Below are 17,351 nucleotides of genomic sequence, written 5' to 3'. Positions count from 1 at the left end.
TAGAAAAGAATAGACACATTTAAAAGAACACTCACACGGTAAATTGTTCGAGCTTTCGGCCCTCTCAGAGGCCTTCTTCAAGAGAGACTGAAAATATGCTATTGCTGAGGAGAGGGGAAAGAGGTATGGGCGGGCAGGGGAGGTGTGGAGGGAATGCTGGGAGGGAAATTAAATATGGCGGTTAAGGGTGGGAATTTTAAAGGGATGGAAGGACAGTATGTAGGCGGATTCACGAGTTCACACCTCTATGTTGGTGGCTGAATCAGGTAGGGATTCTAGGATGCTTAGAGCAAAACACTGGTCGAATGAAAGGTTGTGGGAATTGGCGTGTGAAGGGATAGGAAGAGAAGAGAGTGAGGCAGAATTGCAGGAGTACCGGTGGTTATTCATTCGGATGGATAAGGGGGTAATGCATTCACCTATGTAAAAGGAAGTGCAATGTTTGCATGATAAAAGATAAATAATATTTTTTGAGAGGCAATTAGCGTGGGAACGAGGTGAGGGGGCTATGAGGGGATGTAGGGAGAGGGGAGTAGGCATAATAAGAGGACAGGTTTTACATCGAGGGCGGTTGCAAGTTGGGGAAATATTGGGAAATTCGTCACGGGGGGGCGCCAAAGGGTTGGTGGATCTCAGAAGGTTTTTGAGATTGGCGGGTAGTAAGGATGAGGTCGCGTCATTGTCATGTAAAATTGGGAACAGTTCTTTAAAGAGGGTTTTCAGTCTGTGTGATCCGGGGAAATAGGTGGTGCAAAGGTTGAGTCCTGCGTCAGATGTGGGCTTGTTATTGTGTGGTGTGTTTGGTCGGGTGGAACGGTGGATTTTATTTCGTAGTAACTTTTCTGGGTAACCGCGTTTGAGGAGTGCAAGGTGTAGATTGGCATGGTATTTGTTGAGAGTGGCTGTGGTGTTGCAAACTCGGTGTCCGCGGATAGAGAGAGAGTTAGGAATCGAGCGTTTCGTGTGTTGAGGATGACAGCTTGTGTGGTGTAGGTATTGCTGATGGTTAGTGGCTTTAATGTGTCCTGAAGTAGTGAATTTGTTGTTTTGAAGTGAGATGTCTGTGTCAAGAAAGGTGATGGTGGAGTCTGAAATGGAAGAGGTGAATTTAACAGTGAAAGATGAATTTAAGGCGGATAATAAATTGTTGAGAGAATCAGAGCCTTGTGTCCAGAGAATAAAAATATCGTCTATGTAGCGGACCCAGAAAAGAGGTTGAAGGGGTTGCTGTGACAGGAAAGTCTCTTCGAGATGGCCCATGAAGAGATTGGCGTATGATGGTGCCATCCTCGTTCCCATCGCTGTGCCTTTTGTCTGTAGGTAAAAACAATTTTGGAAAGAGAATGCATTTTTAGTTAGGACGAAAGTGGCAAGATTGAGGAGAAATTCCGTTGAGGGGCGCTGGGGTAGGGGGCGTAGAGAGAGATAATGCCGGAGGGAATAGAAGTGTAAAGTGAGGTAACGTCGATGATGGCCATAAGTAGGTTGGGTGTGGAGGGAATAGAGACGGAATTTAGACGGTCGAGGAAGTGGTACGTGTCTTTCGTGAAGGAGGGCAAGGAGAGTACAAGTGGTTGTAGGTGGTGGTCAAGGAATGCGGAGATTCTTTCGGTGGGAGAATTGTAACTGGAAACTATAGGACGACAGGGGATGTTGGGTTTGTGTATTTTTGGGAGGAGATAAAACTGGGGTGTTCTGGGGTTTGGGGGTGAAAGTAGGGATATGTCTTGGGAGGTGAGGCCTTCTTCTGGTCCGGAGTGGAGGAGAAAAGACCGAATTTCGGTTTGGAAAGTTGTTTTGGGTTTTTGGTTAGAGTGGTATAGGTGGATGTATCGTTCAGGTGAGCGAGGGCTTTGGAAATTTAATCATTGGTGTTTAGAATTACAACAGAGGAGCCTTTATCGGCGGAGGTAACAACGATGTTAGGATTGGACTGTAGGGTTTTAAGGGCATGATGTTCGTTCATGGAGAGGTTATTTTTCGGTCTGAGATGTTTTCTGAAGGATTGATTGGAAACTTTTTCGATAAGGAGACGTATAAAAATTTCGACAGGATGGTTACTAGGAAGGGGTTTTGGCTCATGAGTTGAAGCCGGGCGGAATTTGTCAAGTGCGGGATTGGTTTTTAAGTTACTGAAAGGTTTACTTTGTGATTTCCAGAAGGCGCGCCATCGAAGGTTTCGGCAGAAATTGAGGGTATCAGTGAGTATGTTTATGTGGTTTATTTTTGGTGTAGGGGAGAAGGATAGGCCTTTACTAAGAACGGATATTTCATTGTCTGAAAGACTGGTGTTTGAAAGGTTTACAATGTCATGGGCATTTTCGGAGGGAGGGGGGGTGTTGGGATTGTTCGGTGGTGGCTGGCATCGTGGAAAAACAGGAGGGCCTTTGGGAGGAGGGGGAAGGTTGTAAATGCTGCGGAGGTCGGGCTTATATTGAATGATTGGGGGTGGTTTAGGAGGAGGTGGCGGGAAAGGGTGAGAGTGTGTAATTTTGAGACCTACTCGGAAGTAGGAAATGCACAAGTTGGACAGCTTTTTAAGGAGAGTTTGACGTTTTTGTTGGAGGGAACGTAGGGCAGACGAAATTATGGTGTTGAGTTGTGGAATTAAGTGAGCAGAAGCCAACGAGATCATTTTAAAGAGGGAAAAAAGGTTTGATTTGTGTTGTTCACGAATGCATTGGTATTGCATAAGGATAAGGTGGGTTCTATATATATATATATATATATATATATATATATATATATATAACACTTTTTGAAAGTCTCACGGACGTGAATAATAATGTATAACACTTAGCACTAGTGGACACAGACAAAAACACAGAAACACACAAAAAAAGAGACTCACTATTTTTCGAATTTTCGGTGGCCGTTGCCACCTTTATCAAGGAAGAGAGGGACAGAACTGAGTTCTGAGTTGAGAACGCAGTTCTGTCCCTCTCTTCCTTGATAAAGGTGGCAACGACCACCGAAAATTCGAAAAATAGTGAGTCTCTTTTTTTGTGTGTTTCTGTGTTTTTGTCTGTGTCCACTAGTGCTAAGTGTTGTACATTATTATTCACGTCCGTGAGACTTTCAAAAAGTGTTATATATATATATATATATATATATATATATATATATATATATATATATATGTATATATATATGTATATATATATGTATATATATATGTATATATATATGTATATATATATATGTATATATATATAGTATATATATAGTATATATATACATATATATATATATGTATATATGTATATATATATATGTGTGTGTGTATAATATATATATATGTATATATATATATATAACCTTTTATTTATATATTTAGATAACTATATATTTTTCGATCACGTAGAAGAGCTCACGATAGCAAACATTTGGACGGATATATATTCATGTGCATGCGCTTGTATTCGTACGCACACATTACTACATATGCGTGTGCGTCTTGCAGTGTTTCATTATTTAACGTAAATTATCTGAACGGTAAAATAATTTGAATGTTCAGGGAAACAAGTTAAGTTATTGTTCTTGGGTAAATACAAAGCCACCACAGATTTTTGTAGTCTTTAATTCGCGTGGAATCAATTCATTTGTGAAATGATGGAATGAGGTGGTGATGCGGAACCCTTTGGTAACCTAACCCGAGGAATTTGTGTGAGCTCCTGGAAGAGGGAGGCGAGGGTTTGGGGGGGGGAGGGTATTCCTCCACACACGAGGTTAGTTGAAGTATGTGCAATTGCGTGGACCTAATTATTCCCTAGACGCTGAGGGTGGCAAGTGAAATTTTTGTTCTCTAATACTATCGAGTTCCCATTTGTTGTATTGGTAGCTACGATTCCATATCCTGTAGAGAAAACTTCCGGATAAATAGTTTAGTATTCTTAAGACTAACGCAATAAATACTTTTGAAATAAATTTGGGGGACCGTAACCCTCTACAGACCCGGGAATATATATACGAGTATATTCGTAGTTCAAGTCTCGGCCAAAGAAACATTTTTACGCTTGTGATCAGCTCGATTCCAGCTTCCCCACCAACCCTGTGTTCGTCTTTTGTGAGTGCTCGTATCCTTTTTCCTTTTATCTATTACCATGTGAATGTGATAACTGTTCGCCATTTGGCTGTTTTTCGTGTTTGAATGTGTTTACATCAGTGTATAAGTATATAGATGAGTTGATTGGTGTTGGGTAAGCTCTACCAATGTACGCCTTCCTTCTGCCCCGCAGGCTGACCCCGCAGGGCCACCCGTACCAGAGCTCGGCGGCATCGGCGACCGGGGGGCAAGGTGGCGTGGCGGCGGCCCCCATGGGCTCGTCGGGGGGCGTGGCGCCCTCCACGCCCATCGTCATGCCCGTGTTCCCCGTCCGCAGCAACAGCATCGGCGGGGGCGGGGGCAGCCTGCAGTCGGCCCCGGGCCCTTCGCCCGCCCTCCACCACGCCCCCCACCACGCCATCCACCACCCCCTGCACCCCCACTTGACGGCCTCCGCCGCCTCGCCCTACTCGGCCTACTCCCCGTCCCGCTTCCACATCGACAAGCGCTGCCAGCACCGGTGCTCCTGGAAGTGCGTCTCCATCGCGCTCATCCTGCTCTGCCTCGCCCTCACCGCGATGCTCGGCTACTTCGGCGGTGAGTACCCCTCCCCCCCCCCACCACAAAGGGACGAATATCGACGCGGGCAATCCTCTCTCTACAGCTCATCTCTCGTTCTTCATAACGTGTCCGGCATTCAGAGCAGAACTTTCAAATGAATGACTTGAAAAGCCAACTCTCAGCTTCCCGAAAGTCTGTCATTTCGTTATGTGAACACTTACGAAGGAGGTAATGAATATGACGAAGCTAATATTCCATCTCGAGCGTATCCAGCAACATAGTCCATATTTTCCTGCTGGTTATAATTATCCATCAATTTTTGCATTGCTTCTTCGATGCGATAAGGATGGTCGACTATGGGCGTGGGTCGCCATATTCACAACACTCTCACTGTTCGCTCACTCTCACTTAAGGAGTAATCCGTCATCGATGAATGGTTTCGATTTAAAGTATTCATTCACTTGTATTCCAGGCCACAATGTTTACTTAAGCTCGAGGATACCTACTCTTTTCCTTTAATTCTCTCTTTGTTCTTACCCACGATTCCACTTAAAGGGATTGGTGCAGGGGGTTCGAGGACAACAGCCCATTATTAATAAAGACGTACTTATGCATAAACAATTACATACATGAGTGGTCTGAAAAGTTTCCGACTCAGAAAAGTTCGGAAAAAATGTCTTATCTTTTTTAGGTCGGAAACTTTTCAGACCACCCAGGGAAATATAACATTTGGATTGCACGGTAAAGAACAAAATAAAAAAGATAACACGTAAAAGGACTTCTACATTATAGATTGTTTGAGCTTTCGGTCTTCTTCAGGTCAAACTCTAAACTCTATATACATATACAAATATGTGTATATATATATATATATATATATATATATATATATATATATATATATATACATATATATTAAATACCCACATAAACCGTTATTATAGGTAACCTACCGGTTAAGGTATTCGGATGGACACGACTGCCAAATTGGGGACCCTACCCTCGCACCTCCGCCCCCGGGGGCACGCTGGGTGGATGGTACCAATGGCCTCCGGATGTCGGGGGCAAGTCGCGGCAGGTCACACCGTGTCACGGTGACATCCGTGGTGCCACTCAATCCTATAAAAACGACCCTCCCTCGAAGAGCAGCTGCATTTCTGTGGCGCCGTGAGGAGGCTGGTTTCTCCAATCTTCTCCTGTGCAAAGGATACGCCTAAAATGGGGAGAAAGTGCCCGGTATTATGCGTCCCAAAAGTGGGAGGCATAATACCGTGAATCCATGGAATTCTAGTGACAGAGATTGTTTCCAATTTCAATCCATGAGTGGCGGAGTGTATTAGCGGAGAGTCACGAGTGAGAATGTGACAACTGTCATCAGTCAAAATGACATTTCTTGACGTACTCCCGGGATGATTTCCTCAGAAATTCTCACCGGTCCCTCTCCAATAATACGTCCCGCTACTCATGGATTGGAATTTTAAACAATCTCTGCCACTAGAGTTCCGGGCATGCGCACTTGACACATGGCCAGGGCAGCATGATGTTGACTCTTGTCCCGACCCCTTTCCTGCCCTCATGCACGAGGGTGAATTGAAGCCATGTGCCCTCATCTCCCGGGATGCAATATACTTAGGAACGATTAGGTGCGAATAGGACCTTGCTGTGGTGTAGCGAGTGTGCCCTCCCCGGCCTCTAATGCTCGCCCCATTGCCCTTTCATCGCACCCAGGGTGTGTCCGTCGGCCCTGACTCCCGTTCTCATCCCTGCACGTGGATGCACGCTTGTGAGCGGCTCGCGGTGGTCCTCTGGAGGAGCGGGGAGGTAAGGGCCGGCAGAGAGGACGAGACGACCGGCCCTTCCTGCCCTCTCTCTTCCTGCCCTCCAGGTGTCCATGGGAGACAGTTGGCGGGTACCGCTCATCCGACCCACTCCGGTTGAAATCCCCCCATCCCCTCCCCCTCCTCTCTCCCCCCTTCCTCTCTCCCCCCTTCCTCTCTCCCCCCTTCCTCTCTCCCCCCTTCCTCCTCTCCTTACGCCGACACCCTGCATGAGTCAATGGAGTGGCATTCCTCCTCCTTGAGTGACGCGCATTTGCGATCGCTTCACGTGGCATTCGAGATTCACCGGCTTATTTATTTATTTTATTTATTTATCGACTTAATTGGGCATGGTTGAGGCCTATAGTCCCTTCTTCCACCTAACCCTTACATTACAGACATTATATTGAAGACAATCACAGCTTACGAAGGAGGTTAAAAATGTATACCATTTTTAAGATAAATGAGGAGGAATAATATGAGTAGTAGTATATTTAGGGGTCGCGATTGACTGCTGAGGTCATTTGCGCCATTAGGGATCGTTGGGAAAAGAGGAAGACTAGAGGGAAACCCGGCGTCGGCATAAGCCCACTCTTAATTCAAACAAAGGCGCGTAGGGGTCCGACGTCCCATCAGACGGATGGCGTACTCACTCAAAGTGCTCTCCACAAAGGACCTCGGAGTAGGGGTCGGGATACCGCTGAAAAATATCTGTCACTTCCAGGATTCAAACCCGGGCCCTCTCGGTGGGAAGCCAGTACGCACCATCCCTCCCCACTATCCCAATCCCCCGCGAGTAATATCATTTGGATGTTCAGTTTACTTTTTAAATTTTAAATAAAGTCAAAAAAGAATAAATGGAGCTCTTCCCCTACTTTCTCCACAAAGTCAGCCTAAATATTGGTCGGAGTAGAGTTCGCTCAATTCCACGGACAATGTGTGAATGGCACATTGGCGGGGAAGGGGCGGCAGTCGATTCCCCCTCCCCCTCGGCGCCTGCGCTTCCTCTGCCCGTTTCCAACTGCTCGCTCGTGCCTGCGTCATGGGTGGCAGTGCTATCGGGGCGAAGAGGGTCAAGTATCGGCCGCCTTCATACTCGATCAATCCTCGAACTATCGCCGTGTTGTGTGTACATAAGTCGCACTGTGCAATATAATTACTGATAGTTCAAGATCCATTTCGCCCTTAAGGATGGCTAAACAACTTTCATTGACACATTAAAATGTTTGAGCAGTTATTTTGTGGCATTTTTCATCATACGGACAAATAAAAACACTACAATTACCCTAGTTATTTTATATTTTCCTTTATAATGAAAATACAATTGCATTATGGTGCACAACTTTCATAAATATGTATTTAGAACGAAATTTTCGCGTAGTTTTGTTTTTTATTCCTTCGCCATTGCTGTCCGCTTGGGGGTTGAATGATTTCCCCCCGCTACGCGCCCTGCCCCGCCGCAAGGACCCCTTCTCCCGGCGTCCCTCCTGCGTCTTTGGGCGCTGCCTCTCGGAGGAAGGAATGCATTCTGGGATGCCTCCTCTCGTTTGCCCTCCTCCCTCAAAGTCGTCCAATTCACCGTTGCCCTCCGATCTCCCTGAGTGGTCCGCCCTCTCAAATTCATCTCGCAGGTCATAGGTCACGGCTCTTTCTATGTAAAGTTCATCGCTTGATAGTGACTTCACCTCTTACAATATTTCTTCCCTATCAGATTCTGACTGGACATCACATTAATGCCGTGGTATTCCCGTTCCGTCAGATGTCCCCATCACTTAATACGGCACCCTTTTGTGCTATTGAAAAAGTATTTTGATCATGAGGACGTACTTTTTTTCATGCCATAAATTATCTAATTTTTGCCTCTTTTCTGATGAACACTTCATCACCTAGTTACATCAATTCGTTTGCTATTTCAATGCAGAGCGTCACTGCTGTAAACAAAAGCATATCTTCCGCAGTCCCAAGCTTATCCTTGTGAACTTGCACTTTGAAGAAAGAAGTGAAACTTGGTGTATTTCACCAATTTTTTTATTCCACATCAATTCACATCAATTTAAATTCACAAAATATTAAGTTCTGTCCGCATGTTGACATTTAAAATGTGCTCTTCTGAAACCGTTGACTTTATGAAGAAACCATGGTAGTTGTAGTTTTTAGGGGAGACGACCGACAGCTAAGGTCATTTGCGCCATAGGGGATGGACAGGAAAGGATGAAGGGTGGAGAGAAACCCGGCGTCGGCATTAGCCTACTCTTTACGAAAGGCGCCAAGGGGTCCGCAGCTTAACGTCCCATCCGACGGACGCCGTACTCACTCAAAGTGCCCTCCACAAAGCACCTCAAGTAGGGATCGAGATACCTCTGAAAAATATTCAACACCGCCGGGATTTGAACCCGCGCCCTCAGGGTGGGAAGCCAGTACGTTAGCCCCCGCACCATCTCGATCCCCGAAGAAACCATCTTTTCGTGTTTAATGTCGCTGATAATTCCGTGGTAGACCATATTAGTCCACGGAAGAGCATTAATTACGAAGTTGTACCGCCAATCCTCCCGGTACAATAAGTGAATCAGTATATCAGTGCTTTTACTTCGTCAGTGGACTTCACTTACTTTCACTGTCGCCCCCAAAGAACCTTTTCCGATGCAGTACTACCTCTGCATGTGGATGTGTGCGAGCAGTGTGTCGTGCCTCGCGAATTTCCCAGGGACTTACCCTAGGGCCGTAGTACGTTCGTATGCGTTCGTGCGCTGGGGAAGGGTCGCGGGGAAGGGCCTCCCCCGGGATCGTAATGGGGGCAGGCCTGCCGAGCGCATGCGCCGTGGCCGGATGACACCGCAGAGCACGTGCCGGCCCTCCCTTACGCAGTGCTCGACTCCAGCCCCCCTGCCTCTCGTTGCCCCCCCCCCCCCTAGGTTCGACTAGTCGAGGGACCCCCCTCCTTTCTCCATGAAGCCAAATCGAATCGATGCGAGAGCGCATGTGCTTGAAGTTGTTTTACACTCGTTCCTTCGGCGCGCTCCGGATTGCATTCGCCCTCCAAGTGAAACCAAACCAACTTCCTCGGGAGGGACTCGAGGCTGAGAGCAAGCGAGGGCTCTGCCGACGAGCACGCGAGGCCGCCGCTAGGGGGCCATGCTTTGGGGAGGGGCGTTTGAAGGCTGGCTCCACATGAAACGTTTGCTAAAAAGGGTCATTTGGGATCGCATGTACCTTGAGGGATACCGGTGAGTGTAATTGATAAGGGGCATTTCTTCGGACACGATACACCTAATTGCAAGGCGAGCGCGCGGCGACGTACAGTGACGTCAGGAAATAATTGTTCCCGATACTGTTTATACAAACCTCGTAGAGCAAAGGCTCCTCCAAGATCTAAGTGTGTGTGAATTGAAGTTCTAACTGATTTTCAAAACAACTTTTCCGGACTTATATAGCGCCAAGTACTCAGCTTATGACTAAAATAACTCCCGATGATCTATTAACCCATCATTTCATTAGTCCCGGAACATATTGAATGGGATATTAACCCAACTTTATATTTATCGATATTTGCATCGATTACCTGGAAAAGTAGAAGTCCCGGGCCTTGTTGAACAATGGGTTACTTTTGATAAGGGGGCTCGTGTTTACGTTGGCCTTCGGTTGTAATTTTTAGGGTTGACGTGGAAAATTAGTATATGTTGTGAAAAATCTCTATTGTGCAGGCATAAAGCGTTTCATTTCTTTAATTTAAAGTAGTACAGGTTTGTCTCTCAATTCAAATGAAATGTTCATACGAGTAGTATATTTTTCCTCTAGGATGGGTTGTTATTTCAAATAATATCGTACGTTAGTTTGGAGAGGCTAAACCATCTCGATCCATTTCAAAAGCATTTCATTTTGGCCTCTTAACTGCTATTTATTGGTGTTTTTTCGACATGATCAAGGAGCATACTATTTTTATTTAGATTTTAGTTCATTCAGTACACTTGCATCCATCTGAGCACCATTGAAGCATGCTAAAGACTAACAAGCCTAGAACTTTCCCCGAGCTGAGCGAAAAAAACATTCTTATGAATGAAATTGTCTGTATTCTTTTGAGGTGATTAAAATATGATACATTTAATATATACCGTGTCATATCCATTTTTCAAGATTAAAATTATATTATTTTAATTTGGGGACACATTGAAACAAGTTGCATTCAAAACTACGAAGGTTTTGAATGCTTAATGAGCTATTTTAAAGGCTAGAGTTGTTCGCTTTGCTTCCGGGATCTGGTGATTTCCACGTCTTCCCGGAATTTAACTCTTTCACCTTTGTGCAATTGTCCTCAGAAAAATATCGGCGATTTTGTAGTGCTAGACATGCATGACCTGCGTAAGTCTCGCGGTAGGGAGTGCCGTTGTTGATCCCTGGGTATTCACCGCAAACTTGGGGATCTCGATTCAGCATCGACTTCGATATTTATAGTTTTGCGTGCTCCGTGCCCTCGCCATTTCATCCCGGCCGGTTTTAATTCCCGATATTTCCTCACCCCGCCATCCCCTCCCGCCCCATTCCATCGCCTCCCACCACACCCCAACCCCTCCCACCCCGTCTGATTACTCGGAGAAAATAATCCTCGCAACTCTTATTGCTCTAATGGGCTTTCCATAAGTCGATCGGCGGGATTAGCCACCGTTGCGCAACTAATTACGCAGGGTTTGCGAATAATTTCCCGTCTCCGAAAAATAAGAGAAACTTCTCCCGAGCATAGCCCCGAAGCCATAGCACCCTTCTCGGCGCCGGAATTCGACCCTACCCGCCGCTCATAATCTTTCTTCGTTGCATTGCATCACGCACGTCGTGTGCTGGTGTTTATTTGTGTTGCCTTCTCTATCTTCTGTGTCGAAAGATGAAAATACATGCATGGAATAGTAGAATATTGGAATGGCATTTGGATGTTGGCTGATCACACGGAATTCGATTCGGACTCGGACTTCCCGAGGGAGGCTTTCGAATTATGGGCCGGACTTCGTCGCTGAAGACCAACGCAGCCATGCCCTTGCCCGAAACCACTTCAGTTTCTACTGTACAGTGATGCGTTATACTGTAATGGAGTTGCAAGGTCACGGAGATGTCTTTTCTCGTCCTGATGACCCTTTTAACATGTTAAAATGCGAAACACAACATTAGGCGAAAAGTTCAGTTTATTGGCAATAATCTTGATACTCAATCGACGATCAGAGTCCAAAAATTATCGAACACGAGCCACATTGTTGTCGGTTTTGCTGGTTGACGGCCGCCCAGAGCGTTGTTCGTCCTGAACCCCTTCCCTGCCCTCCTTAAAGGCCTTTAACCACCTCGAAACTTAAGAAAAGGGCAAAGTCTTCGTAAAACTCACGAATTATTTATTTTGTAGTCTCCTTATTAGATTTTTTCAATTTAGCAGAAAACTTAATCGTAAAACGTTTCTCGATCGTCGATTCTATTTTTTCGTGATACGGTCGGCGCGCAGAGATTAACAATAACTGACGTCCTACCGCTTCCACAGGTTGGAGAGCACTGAGACCGGTTTTGCGGCAATGCTTAGCGTCCCCCCCACCTACTCTTAATTAGTTCAATCCCACTCCAACCAATAGGAGCGGCGCGGGAAATCCAATTGCCTTACTTTGAGAACGCACCCTGTAAAAAATAATATGAATTATATAACATTCAAATTTAGTGGGAATTTATTAGCCTTCTAATGTTATCAAGCGGATATATTCTTCTGGGAAAATAATGCGGAGGTAGCAATTGTTTTAATTACGCCGAAATAGTTTAGAAATGAGTTCAGAATCAGAGAAAGGAAAGCTTTTGACGCCATAGATTCAATTTATTGAAAAACTTGAGTGCGTTTGGGATTCACTCGCGGAGTTCATTACGCGGAATTCACGGAATCAGTTTACTCGCAGAGCTAGATTGGAATTAATAGATTAAGGTACTCATATTTTTCCCGTAATAATGCGCGATCGCACTTCGCCGTCCCCACTCAATCCGGGCATCAGTCGCACCTGCGTCGACGCCATCATCTCCTCTTTGCCTCCGTGCATCACTCAACCACTCGCGGTTGCCGTCTTTGAGATGCCTTCCGCATCCCCGGCCGGTCGTCTCTTCTTTAACGAAGAGAAAGCCCGCCTCCTCTCGCGACGAGGTGCCGGGAGGGGGCGCCCCCCACCGCCTCTCTTGCCTCGCCCAAGGAAGGAGCCCTTCTCGAGTCCGCGACTGTCCACGCCGGCATTAATGACGGCGCCTGAAGCGTCGTCTTCACTCGCCCCCTCGAGAGGTTCTCCCCTCCGCGAGGGGCCTTCACCGCACATTCCCCGCCAGCTGCGGCCCCCTCGCGGCGCCCTGTTGAATCATAAAAATGTTGACTCGCTGAAAAAGTGACGGCGCCCCTCCTTTCATTCGCTTCCCCCCCCCCCCTTACCCTCCCCGAAACACAATTTCGGGCCTGAGCACACCTCGCACTCCGCCGAGTCGTACAAACACCCTCGCCTCTCGTTCGCCCCTCACGGACGACCCTAATCTCATCGCCTGCCATACACCCGCCTCTGCCCTTCTGACCATGTACTCCACCCACACTATTCACTATTTCTCACCTGCTCACTTCGTTTTCAGACTTCTTTATTTACTCGTTCCATATCGTTTGCTCTCCTTCTCATGACTTTCTTCATTTCACTCGCTCGTCTCATCAGCTTTATCATCGGTTGTTTTGCGAACTGAACGCATTCCGTTTGATTGTGGCATGCTTCAGAGCACGACATATCATTCAATGAAGTCATGAATTGAATGGTGACACCGCAAGGAAATCATTTCAGGGCCGCGTTGATTGGTGGGCGAGACCACGGTGAAAAGTTACCCAAAATTTACTGCCGATCCGAACGATACTTGGCAGAAGAAATCCCTCGCGTTCAAAACTCATGACCGCGACAGTAAGAAATAAAACGCGCAGCAATTTGATCTTTGTGATTACCTTTAATCACTGATTACTCTAGAGCCAGGTGGCCTAGCAACGCCCCCTCCCGTCACGTGTTCCCGTGTGTGCTTGAAGGTTGCCATGTTCGATAATTGAAGGTTGGTCAATTCTTGTCATTGCATTGTAATATTGACGAGACCCCATGGAGATTGAAACCATTGGTTTCTCCGAGAGTTTCAAACGAAATAAACGGGTAATCCTGGATTTTCCCGGCACTTACTTTCCCAATTTCCTTATTCCATTTTCTCGCCTGCCTTCGCTATTTCCGTAGGCGTCAAACTTTAGCATTTTTGTGAGACTCCTCTATTCGCCGATACGTGGGTATGTCTCCCCTAGTTACGGTCCGATACCGGTGAACTCAAATTCGTAAGCGATGACCTGACGGCGGCGGGTTGTGGACTCGACGGCCCTGGCCCACGGCTTGAATTCCTCAGGCAGCGGCCGAGGCACGACAGTCGAGCCTTTCCGCCCCCAAGGCGGTCGGTTCCCCCTTCTCCGCGTGCTCCCGCGGGCAATTTCTTGGAAGGGCAAAAATGCTGATTCATCTTTAGCGATATGTGTCGCCATCTCCATATTTCCTGAAAGAAAAAGGTTCTCTGTGGCCAAATCATTTTCATTTTCGCGGACTTTTCTCTAATATCCTTGGCCTCGCTCGAGCGAAGTGTTGGTTTTCGCACTGATCGGATGTTCTCTGCGGGGCTAGCGTCCTCCGAAACCGCAATGAGAGTGCGTTACCTGCCGCTTGCATTCTCACGTACGAAAAAAAATACAGAAAATATACCGAGCATGTGAAACTAATGCCTCGATGTATTTGGCAGTAATAAGTCATAAAATTCGGAAGCCTAAACTCACTTTACAATTAAGTCGTGCATCGAAAGTAGTCAAAAATAAATCTTCATTAAGTGAAAAATTGCAAGAGTTCTCGTATCTGTCATTATGGACCGGCCCTGCCACATCACACCAGAATCTCTAATTTTTATTTATAGTAGAAACAGCATGATGAGGCAGAACTCGATCGCGGAGGTTCGGTAGAGGCGTGTCGGTTTGAGGAATCCGTTTGTCAACACGTGGCCGGAGTCAATGCGAGTGGCCAGCCCACCCGACGCGCGAAGGGACGCGGCTCCTTCCATATCCGCTCCCTCCAAGCATCGCGAATCTTCAGCACTCCAAATTCACTCTCCATCGTTCATCTTTCTCAAATATTTCATTGTCTGGATATAACCAACGCTACAGTTGACTATCGTTGCTCAAACGAGGTTAAGTAGTAGGTGTAATTTACTACAACGTATCGATTGCAAAAATCGGTAAATTTACGTTTGGCAACTCAATAGGAGTAATCTCTCCTTTCCCTCTGACTCACACTATTTCCTGACTCCACTCCCGTTCGACCCTCGATGCATGAATGGAGATCTCCTATTGTAACGGCAGCAGTAAATGATTCGTGCATTCTTTTTCATCGCTCCCAAGGGCACCACCGCTCTGCTGCAGTAAATATTTGGACAGAGCACCGAGCCTCGCTTTCGGGCGAGCGAGAGCATTTGAAATTGTGCATGGGGGAATAATGATGAAAAGGAAATAAAGAAAGAAATCCGCGTCGGCCCTCTTGCGATTGACTCGGGGCATGGAGCAGAAAATGTTCGGGGATGAACTCTGAGGCCTCCGTCCCCTTCAGGGCCCCATCCCCCCTCCCTCTCTCTCGGGGGGCTCCCGTCGCTCGGCGCCGACACTTAAGGCGGAGTTTTAATTGCCTCACTTATCTCCTCTGCCATCCTTCAAAGGACGAGAGGAGGCAGTGGGAGGGGGAGGGTGGAAGGGGGGGTTGAAGCTGGCGAGGAAAGGCGTGCGAGGGTGGGCGAGGGGTTCTTTTCGAAGTGGGAGGCGCGGGTGGGAGTCGGTGGCGGGATGGGTGGAAAAGAAAGGCAGGCTCCCAAAGGGGGCCCGTGAGTGTGGAGCCCTCCTTCCGGCGCTTTGTACGTATCGCCGGTCACCTCAGTCCATTGCCTCCGCTCCCAGCAACCCCAGCGCCCAACGGCGCGGCAAGCGCCACCTTGAAGATGCAACGCCCTCTCCCCCAGGCGTCCTGGACGGGGGTCGCCTTCCCCCCGTCGGTGACGCTCCATGGGGAGGTTTGTTGCATTAGGGCGGCCAATTACACCTTGTTACACTATTTAGTATTAGTATTTTTAGTATCCCTCCGGTCACTGCTGGGGAGTGTGGCAGGGGATGAATACACACTGGGCTAAATTTGAATTTTTTACCCCTACCGCTGTCGGAAAATGTTATTCAGATACCTTATCGTTTGTGAAAAAAATGACATTAATCTATTCTACACTTAATCTCTCCAATAGCATGGTCTCTCCTACCGTAGTACGATGGGGGCAATAATGCATTTTCAACATCATCACTAAAGAGACTTCCTACCAATTTATACAAGAGATTCAATCTTTAATTTAACCTTCGCTCCGTGAGTGATTCCCAGCCTAGTTCCTCTAATATTTGGGATAGGCTAATAAATTCATAATAGCATCGTTTTACAACTCTGGCTCCTCTACGCTCTATCCAATTCGGCAATTAATCCAACTTCGTGAGGATTCCATATACTTGCGGCACATTCTAAATGAGGCCTAACCAACTACAGATAGCTAATCTCTTTGACCTTTTCATCACATTTGCCCACTACTCTTCTAATGAATCCTCATTTTTTGCTTGCCCATCCACATATTCCCCGTTTGTGTTTCGCCCAGGAGAGAGGAGAGGAGTGATGGTAACCCCTAAGTATTTAATTGATCCTACTCGATCCATTTCGGTGTTTTAGAGGGGGCTAAGGAGGGTGGGGGGAGGGGGTGCACTGTGTGAGGCGTACCTTTTTAACTCGTGTTGCTGCTTACCCCCTATTTCCCGTGCAAAGGCAGGGGCATCCTTTACTGCCCCCTCCACTCCAAATCCCCCGTGCCCCCCCCCCTCCACCGGGGCCGGGCACGCGGAGGGGCATGGTGGCCCTCGCGGCGACCCCCTTCGGGCTTCCCCAATCGATCTCCCGGGAAACGCGGACAGGGAGCGATCCGGAGAGACAATGGCTCAACTCTCGCTCCGATGATGAGGACGACGCCGGTCCCCGACGCTCGCCCCCGACGCCCGCCCCCGGTGCTCCCTCGTTCATTGGCTGGGGCGCTGTGGGAGACGTTTGCCGCCGTGATGTTGTAGGGCTTCCGTGCGTGACATCCCGTCACATACTTGTCACGGAGCCAGACATTTTTATTTCTGTAAATATTATGAAGAGGTGATGTTATTTAAAAAAATATTAAATGCGAAAGTTTCCTCTTTCAATCTCTCCCGGCCCAAAAGTGAAAATGAAGTCGGTGCCCGTTGTTCGATGAGTGAATCACGTTGCAAAGATGGCGCATCTCCGTAAAGGTGGAATTGACCTTGTTTCGACGTAATTTACCGCTATTCTATAATTTAATATTCAAAGGTTAAATCCAAAGACGATGCTAAGCATTGAAGTGTGAGGGAATAAACTAGAAAAGATGGAGTAAATTTTCTTCGGCAGTATATTTTTTAGGAAAATTGGGCAATGAGTGAGAGTAATAAGAGGCTGTTTGCTTTGGCGAAAGAAGCTTTTAAAAGCGCAAGTGACGGGTGTGGCGATTAGAGATATAAATATAAGATTAGTAATGGAGGGCAGTGCTTTATAGATGTGATACCTGGTCTGTGTTTGAGCGTCGTGGGCGCCAGAAGGAATGTTCAAGAAAAGGTGAGCAAAGAAGGAGGCGAAAGCGAGGCTTCGAATGCTGTGGGCCGTTATGGAGGAAGGGCGAGAGGAATGAAGGAAAGGCAGAGGGAATGAGCGGAGGAGATATCGAGAGAGAGGCTGTGATGGAAGGGGGAGTGAATGGGGCCGAGGGGGGAAGACACGATGAGGACGGCGCGAAAGTGGGAAGGAGTTGCGAAG

At 47.1% G+C, this 17,351-nt stretch overlaps 1 protein-coding gene across 1 annotated transcript in view; it reads left to right on the top strand.

The window, feature by feature from the left end:
* LOC139688561 (teneurin-a-like) overlaps positions 1-17,351 on the top strand; it is a 697,857-nt gene that overhangs the window by 414,727 nt on the left and 265,779 nt on the right. Inside the window, exon 4 of the mRNA XM_071586114.1 lies at positions 4,239-4,642. Coding sequence (XP_071442215.1) covers positions 4,239-4,642 — 404 coding nt within the window. The remainder of the gene's footprint in view (positions 1-4,238; positions 4,643-17,351) is intronic.

Source organism: Hetaerina americana, unplaced genomic scaffold (assembly GCF_022747635.1).
Source record: "Hetaerina americana unplaced genomic scaffold, ioHetAmer1.1.p SCAF_20, whole genome shotgun sequence".
In the NCBI taxonomy this organism is placed as follows: Eukaryota; Metazoa; Arthropoda; class Insecta; order Odonata; family Calopterygidae; genus Hetaerina; species Hetaerina americana.
Note: the sequence above shows the minus strand (reverse complement) of the source record. Positions and strands in the feature narration are given on the sequence as shown.